Consider the following 12487-nt stretch of genomic DNA (forward strand, 5'->3'; position numbering starts at 1 on the left):
TCAGTTACATGACTGGACTGGTGGGTTCCTGTCAAATAGGTCACAGTTCGTAGTAATCTACAGAAAATCATTGAGTAAAACAGAACTATTCCAATTCAATTTCGTTCTTTTTCTTCGGAAACGATTGTGATAACTCTATGAAGAAAACACGTCCAGTTTCGATGAAACTGATCTATTATCTGGCTTTCCCAAAAGAAGTGTTATAGTCTCTCTGCCCTCCCTAACCTATGTAACATTTTATTAGGCAATCTTTGTAGCTCTGTTAGACTGTTTGTAGAAGAAGCTATCGTTTGGCCTCTAGTGAAGTCATCAGAATATCCAAACCATTTCCTAAATAGACACTGTATCTGTATTGTGCAAAAAGTGACAATGGTCTCAGAATAGATAAACTATAAGGTCACCCAAATGAGCAAAAAAAGAAAGCCATTAAATTTCGGTTACACCAGAAATTACACAAATTTAAAAGCATAGGGAAGACATCACATGGCCTGCACTTAACCAAGATTTAGAAGTACAACATTTCTACTAAAGGGACTGCTTACAGTACCCTTTTACGTCCTTTGAAAGTCATTAAACGAATGTCGATTTCACTGCGACGAGATGTTCTCACGAAATTTCAGTCACCAATATTTTCCCTTAGTGTCAAAGTATTTTACTGTCACCTACCTACATAGGGAGAAATAACCATCTTAATAATGTATGAGAAATCAGAGTAACTACAGAAGTACGTGTATGTAAATGTTTATTTTTCCCACGCGCTGCACCAATTTCATGTGCATCAAATACTTTGCCGAATTCAAACAGTGTCGTTATTGTAGCCGCATGTTTGCCTGTGGCATATTTTAGGTTACCATGGTGCCGTGATAATTCAATTTTCTGTTGTGAATGATGAATTTACTGATGTTATTGCGTTGTATGACACATATTAAAACTACAAAACAATTCCTTTGCGCAGGAGCCATCTCTGCACAGGCGGTATGTCCCGAGGAGTGCCTAGGGCAGGCAGGAGGGCCTGCGGTTGTAGAGGACAATCTGCACTCTGGTTTGTATATTAGCACTACATATGTCTGAAAAATATAGTGAAGGAAATATTTTTTTAAATTAGTTGAGTATTCCAAAAATTATACGATTTTTATGCTCATATTCTTTTCAATTCTTCATTGCCACTTTTATACAATTAATAAGTACTGAAATTTGTTGGTGCTTGTGTTAGTTTAAAATAATTACTGCTAAGTTTTAAATATATATTCAAGGTCATATTTTTACGATGAAACATTACATATGTTAATTTGCTTTTAATCAGCGATTTTATTTTTAAGCGATGAATTTTTGTCAATCGTTACAGTTTGAGCCCGACTATTAATTAAATAAAATTTGCAGCACCTCCGAAACCTAAAGAAGTGTCCTAGAAAAAAATGTTGACACTAACTTGTGAATGTATATTTGCAAGAAAGTAAAATTCTGACATCAAAGAATACCAAAAAGTAATACGAACAACACACTTCAGTTCATTATCATATAGTTGGTAATTATTAGTGTCCGCAAATTGGTCGAAGCGGTTCGAACAAACACAGCTGCCACGTGGTATTGATTATAACATGGGTTAAATGGTTATCACAGTTAGCAATTAACACTATCAATAGCCGAATAAGTTGCACGCTTAACAGGTATTACCTGAGCCCGGTTTGTCGTAATCGTTGCTATGATTTAGTAGACACACTAGTGGAAACACACCGAACTACAACCAAACTAACTCTTAACGTGACCGCCTCTTAAAAGTAAGGCCGTTTGTCGTAAGATATCTCTTAAACTTTCGTACAAAAACCCTCTCACCTAAAGATGGCACTAACATTACCTTATCCAGCTGAACCGCAGTGACCCACATACGTTTTCCTTACTGCCACACTTCAGTATTTCACACTGAACAACGTGCAATGCGAAAACGCAATGCAGTTCTTATCGTACTGTTGGCAACAAAAGGCAACACTTAATACGCACGCACTTAACGGCGTTTAGAAAATTTCATAAAACTCATACAGCGAAACTCAGTGCTCGCTCGGACATGGATATCATGAATTCGAGTTTTCGGTGAATCCAAACAGATACATACTTGATCCAGTGACAATATAAGCAACTATGGTGGAGCTGATTACAATTAGTACATCGCCACGTGGGGTAGCCGTGCTGTCTTCGGTGCCTTGTCACGGTTGGCGCGACTCTCTCCGTCGGAGGTTCGAATCCTCCCTTTGGAATGGATGTATGTGTAGTCCTTACCGTAAGTTATTTTAAATAATATTCAGTAGTGTGTAAGCCTAGGAGCCGATAACGTCAGTAGTTAGGTCATATAGAAACTTACCACAAATTTTCTAAAATTAGTACATCCTTGCTCGGTCGCTGTTACTTAACTGTTTGAACAGAACCTTTTTCCGCCAGAATGATAAGCGTAATTGATTCCCCGTCAGTTCACTCTCTGAACTAATCGTGCAATCCCTGATATAGTCTATCAGTACAAGCTATGAGGCAGATTCCGCAAATCCAGAAATTTCAGTAGACAATTGATTGTACAAAACACCGGACAGACAAACTAATGATAACTGTTACTCAGGGCAATTTGCATGCAGAAAAGAAACGTAAACGTCCCGAACCACAAATACACCTCATTGCAGTAAGATTGTAAGCTAATGGCAACGCACTTCCCAGGACATGATACCTTAATTGACGGAAACGCACCGACGCTCACACAACTCACAGCAAAAAATGTACATTTCGGCGTGAGGTTGCCTGCACCAGAAACGAACACTAAAGTAGAACTGGGAGAATGTAGCTGAGTGTAGCTTCTGCTTTCAGCATCCGTAAGTGGATTACCACGCCATAGGGTAGCTGAATGAAACGATTGAAAACACTTTTACTTGCAGGAAACTACTCAGCAGTAACTAACTAAACTTTCCTGCACAGGACGCGATGGAAGGGACCTGCCCCGTCAAAGTCTACGAGCGCCACATCCCGCCTCAGCGGCCAGAGCAAATGGCAAGCCGACGATACCCATGGAAATCCACGTTACCGAAGTGTATAATCCAGCGTTTTGGTATTATCTGGTAATTAGTTTATCACTAAGTGCATGTGGGTTTTTGTTTTTAGGAGTAGTCTGAACTTTACTTCTTACCCATTGGAGGCGTTGTGTCCCAAACTCGAAGGAAAATTTAAATAGCCTGACGGAAAAAATATCACAACACCAAGAATAATTAATGTAAAGGAATAAAGTTCCTCGAATACGCTTGTCTAGGTTATTGACAGGGCAAGATCACAGGTTAATGTCAGCGCGAAATGATCCATTGAAAATGTGAAGTGCTGGTACATTAATAACCGAGGTATCTGCCTGCCGTCTGGAATATGTTTGAATATGGTATGCCTAACAGTGTCGATACCTGTTGCTTGAGAAGGTATTCTCATTACAGCTTTTCTTATTTCACGCGCTGTAACGTGGTTTAGGTAGTAAGCATAATGGTCATGTAGCCTTAATTTTCCTTCAGAATGTAGTTCGTCTTAGCATTTGGGCTGATTAAAGCTGAAATAACTCGTTCACCTTGTCAACTGGCTTTTTCCGTCCTTCACCCAAGCTACGGAGATTCTTCCACGTAATCTAAGAGCTCGTACAGTGCCACCTAAGGTATGCCATATTTTTGCATTGCAGACTGATTGCTTCCCCCGGTTGAGCAGTTTCCTGTATCCTTCGTATCACCAGCTAGCATCACACCTGTGGATGAATATTTGACATAACTGAAAGTTTTAGATTATTCGTATATGAGCCATGAACTTATTAATAAGTTTATGGATCTTTGCTCAGTTGTTAGTTCACTGATTATTCGATGTTACATCGTTTGTGAGCACTACGCATCAGAGATCCACGGTCGATATGATTAATGTTCCTATTAGCTGCGTCAAACAATCAAAGTTTTGGTGACTGTGTGGAGTAAAGCACGGAATCTGCAACATACACTGCCATGGCTGGATTTCTAGTTTTACCAATAACTAATACACTGTTACCCTTTTTCAGTGTTTTTACGTGTTTACGAATGTGACGTCGTGTAGTGAGGTGGGTGGGGTGTAATGGAAGATTCATCATCTTGTTGCCACTAACCAATTTTTTACGATAATGTTACGATAATGTAATACACCCACTGAAAGAGTAGCGGCGACTAACACGCTCACGTCGTTTCTTCAATTTCGTTGTAGTAGCACAGAACACTTCAGAGTTGACCGTTACATCATGAGGGAGGACGTCAAACAGGACAACATCTTCAGTGTCCCAGAAGACCGTCGTCCTAACGCGCCTCGAATGAGAGTGTCCGCTCGTTGAAACGTTGCAAGAGTCACAGCTGCGTGAGACCTCCCGTCACGCAGGACACCGGACAGGTCTGAGCGACCCTCCAGCGATAATCACCGACGTCTCGCCCCACGACACATCGTGCTTTTTTCATCTACTAGGTCTCCGTCGACATTCCAACCACCTACGAATTTCTATGACGCTCTGGTTTTCCGCTGAAAAGAACTTAATGGCAGCTTTATGCTTGGAATGCACCTCAGTGACAGACCCTAATTTGATGGTCATGTAAAGAGACACAGCCAATCCGAAACTAATGAAACTACAGGGACTGAAGCGGTAATATTCAACGATGTTCCACAACAAATTTCACACTTTCCGACCTAAACTGGCCGAGAAAAGCAACGTGTAGCATTACTTATTGAAAGCCCCTCGTAAATACGTTCATACAGTGGGTTCTTTTATTGATTTCACAGTTACATTACATTAGAACGCATTTCACGTACCTATGCCCACGTGTAAAATTCAGTTTGCTCTTTTCTCAAAAGATATACTGCGAACCATGGTTGAAGGGTAAAAAGCGGATTGATAGTCATAGATTTCCGAGAAACGTTTGACATAGCGCCCCAGTGCACGTTGTTCACGAAGGTGCGAGAAGAGGGATTATACGGCCGTTGTGGGCGAGCGGTTCTAGGCCCTTCAGTCTGAAACAGCGTGACGCCTACGGTCGCAGGTTCGAATCTTGTGTCAGGCATGGATGTGTGTAATGTCCTTAGGTTAGTTAGGTTTCACTAGTTCCAAGATCTAGGGGACTGATGACATCAGACGTTAAGTCCCATAGTGCTCAGAGCCACTTGAGCCAATACGGATTATGTTTCTAGATATGTGGGTTGCTTCAATACTATTTAAGTAATACAACCCAGTACGTTTTCCTTGTCGGCGAAGGTTTATCAGAGATAAGTGCATTGTTAGGAATGTCTCTGGGGAGCATGATTTTACAGCTTTTATTCTCTATATACGTAAGTGATCGGACAGGCTATAGAGATTTACATCTTTCTGCTGATGATGCTCTAATGTACGGGAAGGTGTCGACGTTGGCTCACTGTAGGACGACACAAGATGAACCAAACAGAATTTCTAGTTTGTGTGATGAGTTGCAAAGTCCTATAAATTTAGAAACATGTAAGATAATGTGATGGAGTTGGAAAAAAACAATTACTTTAACTTTAGAATACAGGGTTAGTCGTGTGCTGCATGACACAGACTCATCGATTCAACATCTAGGCGAAAATTTGTAAAACAATATGAAATGGAACGATCAGGTCAGGTTTTTAGGAAGAAAGGCGAATGATCGACTGCGGTTTATTGGAAGGATTTTGGGTAAATATAGCTCATTTATAACGGAGGCGGAATACAGAACGCTAGTGCCATTACTTTCTTGTGTACTGGTCATGTGTTTGGGATACCCAATAGGTCGGGTTAGAGGAAAACATCGCAATAATTCAGATTCGTGATGTTGATTTGTTACCGATTGGTTCGATCGGCAGGCAGATTTACTTTGTGGACTTAAATGAGAACCTTGGAGGGCAGACAGCGCACTTCTCTCGAGGCTCCATAACAGATATTTAGTCCACTCTGTTTTAAGGCTGACAGCAGAACTATTCTATTGCCGCCATCGTACGTCTCGCGCAAAGACCACGAAGATGAGACTACAGAAACTGGGTCTCGTCCGGAGGCTTGTAGACCGTAGTTTTGCCCTCGCTCTATTTGCGACTGCAACAGGGAAAGAAATGACTGGAAGTGATGATGTGTAAAAGAATATACGGCTGAACCTTTACGGTGAAATAATTCTCAAGATTTATTTTACTTAAACGACTCAGTAAGTGCATATGCTGAAGTGAAACCTGAGGAACATTTCTCGCAGAAATGGGCTATGGCTGTATGGGCTTCATAAAATGGCTATAGTGTCTTTTCTTCAAAAAAATTTAGTAGTCACCAAAATTACAGCGATTGCAGCGATGTTTCAAATGCGCACGTGAAACTCTCTTGAATCGATCTTGGTCTATGCTGAAAAGTATGGAAATCACGACAGGAATGACTCGCAAAAAAACATTATCTTATAATATGTTATGTATAAGGTGTATCACTAAGATCATGTGTCACTCTCTAGTTACAATGACTTCCTCGTATTCACAGTAAAGTGAAGGTAATCGCGATTGGAGGACTATTTATAAAGGAATCCTGGAACCGTATCTATGTAACTCTTGACTTCATTTCACTATAGTACATGCAGCCACATCTAGTTGTGTCAAAAAATGATGCCCAGGAGGCGCAACAACACCGCAGCTCCTACTGAAGGCCTGAACAAAACTCAGTTAAATTCATATAAATTTTGGGGCATTGTGAAGACTATAACAGTCTTAGACGCTTCTGCAAACGAAGCCTTGTTATGGTATAGTGTAATAAATATCTCGGACTTATCGTAGCACGAAAACAAGAATGGAAGTCTCGTAGTGAAATAGACTGGAGGATAGCTTTGTAGCCAGCCGCGGTGGCCGTGCGGTTCTGGCGCTGCAGTCCGGAACCGCGGGGCTGCTACGGTCGCAGGTTCGAATCCTGCCTCGGGTATGGGTGTGTGTGATGTCCTTCCTCTTTAATCAGCTGCTGACCAAACCCGCGTCATCTTTTCAGAACTAAAAGTATGAGTCAATATAATGATGATACATAGTCTAATTATTCCTTCACGTAACAACTAACCGATAATGGCTAAAGTTGTTTCATCCGTGAGGGCAAGAGTCGTTAAGACTGTTACCATTTCTTCGCTCCCAAGTCATCAGTGGGAACTTCAGGAAAGAAACGCAGTATTTGGCTTTCTAGGTTGACAAGTGATCGATCTCGAAGTCTTCCTTCCCCCCCCCCCCCCCCCAACCAAATTACCAATGGTATCGTAAGCACACAAAATTTACATGTTTGTGCTTTGTAAAGCTACCCTCTGCCTCAAATGTTTTATCAAATAACTGCCCAAAGTTAGCGATACTGCTAAATTTAGTGCAATTTAATCGGAGTCACTTGTTAATAACATCTCGTCCGAATTTTCCATCTTACCAGTTCCCACATCTGAAACCAATGATGGAATTTTTCAAGCTGAATCGTTATTACGGTAACAATTCTCCCTGACTAGGGAAATTTAACCGCGTGAGTCCAAGCATACACAGCTTTTTTCCGCATATAACGCAAGTGAAGGGAACAGTGGCTGTAAATCCCGCAGTCCTACTGCACATGTCAGACATAATAACTAAAACAGTTTTCGTTCCATGCAGCTAGTCACTAAGACATTGCACATTTTCCCTTTCGTACCAACGGGCAAACTCACTTAACATGGTTGGTACTCACTCACCCGAAACATTTCTGCGCTACTTCTACTCTCATTACCGCCCTTACCCAATATTGTCACTACCTACTGCTTACTAAACTCAGATCTATCTTGTTCATCAACAGCACCACGAAAACAAAAATTTTAAAAAAAAGTACACATATCCTTAGCTGTTGTGGACTTTTACTAACAGCATACATTTTAAAAAGATGATGACGTGTAACTTGCGTTCAGAGGTTGAAAATATTTAATATGACTATCGTTGCGGAAAGTCGCATGGACTACTAGTATACTACTGCATCTACATTTATCGCTTCAACTTAAATTTCTGAATTAACCTCAGATGATAAAAATTTAAAAGTACTGTAGAATATGCTAGAAGAATTCATGGGAAGCAGTATACATATTTTTCCAAATGGTTCAAAAGGTTCAAATGGCTCTGAGCACTATAGGTCTTAACATCTGTGGTCATCAGTCCACTAGAACTTACAACTACTTAAACCTAACTAACCTAAGAACATCACACATCCATGCCCTTGGCAGTATTCGACCCTGTGACCGTAGCGGTCACGAGGTTCCAGACGGAAGCCCCTAGAACCGCACGGCCACACCTGCCGGCCTTAATTTTTTTTCAAAATTCTAAAATACGAAGTACATGACTAGATTATAGTACTTACTATAGATGGTGTAAAGTACACCTTCCCCGTTGGTGCCGGAGGAACTTAGTTGTAGGAAGACGGTTCCAGTTCTTCGAAGAATGAAAGTAATGTCAACATGTCTACAAACGTCATTTCAGTAACAGACACGGCTGCTGTCATATCGTCCCCGCCCGACGTCGATACAACACTTCCCTTAAACTTCCGACATAGTAACATTGATACTTATTTTTAATTCTTAACTCACTTTTAATTTCCTCGAAACATTAAACCTAATAGCCCTCAGGCAGACACGCTGAAACAGACCACTTCAAATGGAACGCCTGGCACAGATCTTAACCATAGCATAAATAGAATGTACATTTATTATAAAACATAAGGCACACAATGTTCTCAGCCGCCGTCTGCTGCCAATACATAACTCAGCCAAGGAGACTGGTAGTGCTAAGTTGCTATATATACGGTAAACAGATAAAGTATAAGTTGCTATGTATACGGTAAACAGATAAAGTAATCACAGAATAAGCTTTTGAACATCATAATAATTTCAATGCTGTCCATCACGGCATAATTCGTAGCGTTTCCACAATGTAAATCATGAATTTTAGCCTATTGTCAGTTTGAAATAGTTAAATGTAAACTCTTTACCCACGACGATAACACAACATTTACTTGATCTTTAATACTGTTTCTGTGATGCCTCCTCGACACATAATCTTTCTGTTGTGTCAAACTAAGGAGAGATATTTAATGACTAGGCTTTCGTTAAAGTAAGTTAACTGATATATGTCGCCTTTCGCACTTGAAAGCTATGCAGTAATCATACACTTTGTCAACAACGATGCGTGAGAACGAAGCAAACGACCCCATCTACAAAATACTGATTGATATTTGTGCACGATGAGTGTACAGACGGTCTGTTGCTTTTCCTGTCTCCCTGCTACAGACGTGCACAGTAACATAATAGGTAAGGAGACACTGCAAACTTCACAAACAGGTCCTTGTATATTCGCTGCAATTCATATGCTACATTCGTTGATAAAAGAAGTTAATTGTGGAACGTGATGATGGCTCGAGATATGATAGAAACAAAAAATAACCAAGTTTTTTTTCTTGTCTTCCTCTCTAGCGTCCAACGCTTCCTCCATTTAGGGGCTAACCCACGATGCAGGAAGGTGGCTGAGCTCTTACCAACCCACGACCGCACTGACGTACAACGGCTACTCACCATTCTAGGCCTGTTGCTGTTCACCACCATAATAAATGATAACATCATCACCAATAAGTGCAGAATATTTGCTACGACATCTATTGCTCTTTCTATAAATTGAGTAATAACAGCACCATGTGCAGAAATAGCTCCCACGAATACTAATTTCCGCAATTCTATTGGAAATATACTACTTCTTTTCCTCATGATGATTTGACTTATTTTGTCATTTCATCCCAAAACTTCAGTATCAATAAAGAGGCCTTTCCTTTTACATTTTTCCTAACTGCCTACGTCAAAATATCCTCGTTTCCACACAAGTTCAGTCATAAACGACTGGATCCTTACCTTGTGCAATACAAAGTTAACAAAACTGAGTTATGACTGTGATTAACAATAACACTGGTCAATCGTTACTATGGTATTAAAAAAATGTAATGACACACATAAATACCTGGATTTCACGCAGTACAATGAAAGAGGCGGCGAAGTGCCACAGAAAGAATGCGAGCGTTTGATATAAGATACTATCCAGCAAAAAGATGTAGACGTGTATGCCAAAACATTGGTTAGAAAACATAAAATTTTAATTACGATGAATATATACACCAAGGGCTTTAGTTATAGGGTCGTAAAAGGTAGGAGAACCAAAATAATGCCCATCAGAGAGTTCAGATAGAAAAAACGACGACTCATTGTCCTCTCCTTATTTTCACTCCACAATGATGACACCGAACACAACCTTTACGTGAAAATACTTTATTCCGTTTTGTCTTACAAGTGCACAAAGAGGTATTCAGTAATACATTAGACGTTCCTCAAAAGCTGTGGCCGTTGACTGGTCGAGACACGCATCTGCAAACTGCAGTGTCTCCAAGCTGTTCCTCAAAAGCTGTGGCCGTTGACTGGTCGAGACACGCATCTGCACGCTGCAGTGTCTCCAAGCTACATGAGGCATCCGCTCTACACGAATGTTCGCCAGTATCTGAGTGAACAAAGGACCAGGAAAACTACATCTGGACAAACAATGTTTCAATACATCGCTACAGGCAGCAGCCAACACTGGACCGACTTACCATACCAGTTTGCAAAATGTCGCTAGATGGTACTTGGTCGTGGCTGGTAAGTTGCAAAACTAAACATAGTGGTTCAGTTTTATTTCTCCGAAACAGCAGATATGTGTTAGCCAAGACAGTGGCTGTTTTCATTTCGCTGTTTGTTTCTTTACATTTGCTAGATAATACAGTGGAGGTTTCCTAGAACTAAAAGCTTTCCTGCTGGTTGCACGAGATATCTGCCCTGTCAAGAGGGATTGGCCACCATAAAAATGTTGAGCCCTGGGAGAGGCGCCGCTTAAGACGGGCAGATAGGCACTCATGGCCATTCTAACAACCCAAGCCCCTCGTCTCCCTCCGCCGGTAGCCCAGGAGTGACAGAGGAAGCACTTTTCTGTCGTGAGAACCATAGAATTCTCTGCAGAAGCCATTTAGCCATGTAAGAGATCTTTAGCCTGGTGTGGTTTTCCTCATGCCATGTAAATTTTCATTTCAACGGCTCAAAATAACGTTCGGTTTAAACATAGAGAATGTAGATTTCTGGCTCAGTCATGCAGTTAATTTCTGGCGTGCGGAACATTGTGTTATCCCGCTATGTGTTTGTGTACCCTTGTGTATTTATGTTCTTCTGGTCTTTATATGTTTATCTGATAAGATTTATGTTGCAGAATTTTTCTAATACTCAGCTACATGAACTATGATGAGGGATACTGTTATCCTCAAATATAATTTGCATTAATAATATGCTATGTACTTTGTAATGATGTTAGACATTGTTAATTCTGTTCTGTTTTAATGCTCATGTGTGAAGTTTATGTTTCAAAAGTTATTCTGATCTTTATGTACGTACTTATTTCATACTTTTTGTAACACTGATGTGCATGTTTATTTCTATTCTTTTGTAAAGCCTGTTTTACTACCAAAGATATCTGTACTATTATGTTCTTTAATGATATATTTTGTACCTTTGTTATTGTATTTTTATTTTATAAAATTGTAATTGACACCAGTTCATCGAATTAAGTAACTTGTAAGTTACATTTCACTGCACACGTTTATGTTGGTCATAGTATATGGACAATATGTGAGAAGTAGGGACTGATAGTGTTTGCATGTGTGTTAATAATTCAGCAAGGGACTGGTTAACATCATTGCTCATTCTAAGGACATTTCCAAGAAAAATTGTGAGTGCACAAGTGGAGGTTTATGGACTTGCTATATTGTCAACAAGACTGTTAGATGGTGATTGTGCACCTGCACAGTCGCAGCAGGTGGCTTCTGGCCATCTCTACAAGGACTGAAGTGGGTATTCACCTTCGATGGCTCACCAATACCATTATTTCTACAAGGACTGCAGTGGGTCTGAACCTCTGGTGGCCCATCAATACCATAATCTCTACTAGTACTACAGTGGGTCTGCTCTGTGATGACCAACTTTCCAATATTCTTCAAAACTTAGACTGACTCTGCTGTGGGTTTGCTCTGTTGTGGCTCACTACCTGTCTGCATATCTTTCTGTTGGAAGGACAACACTACTTCTTCAAGACTGCATGGAAATCCACTACATCTGTGTGCATTTTCTTTTACTGCTCGGACTTTGAGCAAAAACACTGCTATTTTACTGTGATGAACGATCACGATTGTCTTTGTGGACTGTGAGAAAATGTTAGCTTTTGACCAACATTGTATCCATAAGTGTGTGCATTTCATTTCTTTGTTATTGTAATTATGAATTTTTTTTCAAATCTGTATTGGCCACTGCCCAAAAGAATTTTTAAAATTTTTTGTGGGAAGCCTGGGGGCTATGTAAGTAGGCTGTTTTGGTTTTTTTATTGGTAACGCCACATAGCGCTCTGTATGAAAAATCGCTGG

At 40.3% G+C, this 12487-nt stretch overlaps 1 protein-coding gene across 1 annotated transcript in view; it reads left to right on the plus strand.

The window, feature by feature from the left end:
• Positions 1-9818, plus strand: part of LOC126285159 (uncharacterized) — a 57711-nt gene extending 47893 nt beyond the window's left edge. Inside the window, exons 3-5 of the mRNA XM_049984470.1 lie at positions 956-1042; positions 2956-3095; positions 9480-9818. Coding sequence (XP_049840427.1) covers positions 956-1042; positions 2956-3095; positions 9480-9509 — 257 coding nt within the window. The 3' untranslated portion in view covers positions 9510-9818. The remainder of the gene's footprint in view (positions 1-955; positions 1043-2955; positions 3096-9479) is intronic.
• Positions 9819-12487: the final 2669 nt, after the last annotated feature.

The sequence above is a fragment of the Schistocerca gregaria genome, chromosome 8 (assembly GCF_023897955.1).
Source record: "Schistocerca gregaria isolate iqSchGreg1 chromosome 8, iqSchGreg1.2, whole genome shotgun sequence".
In the NCBI taxonomy this organism is placed as follows: domain Eukaryota; kingdom Metazoa; phylum Arthropoda; class Insecta; order Orthoptera; family Acrididae; genus Schistocerca; species Schistocerca gregaria.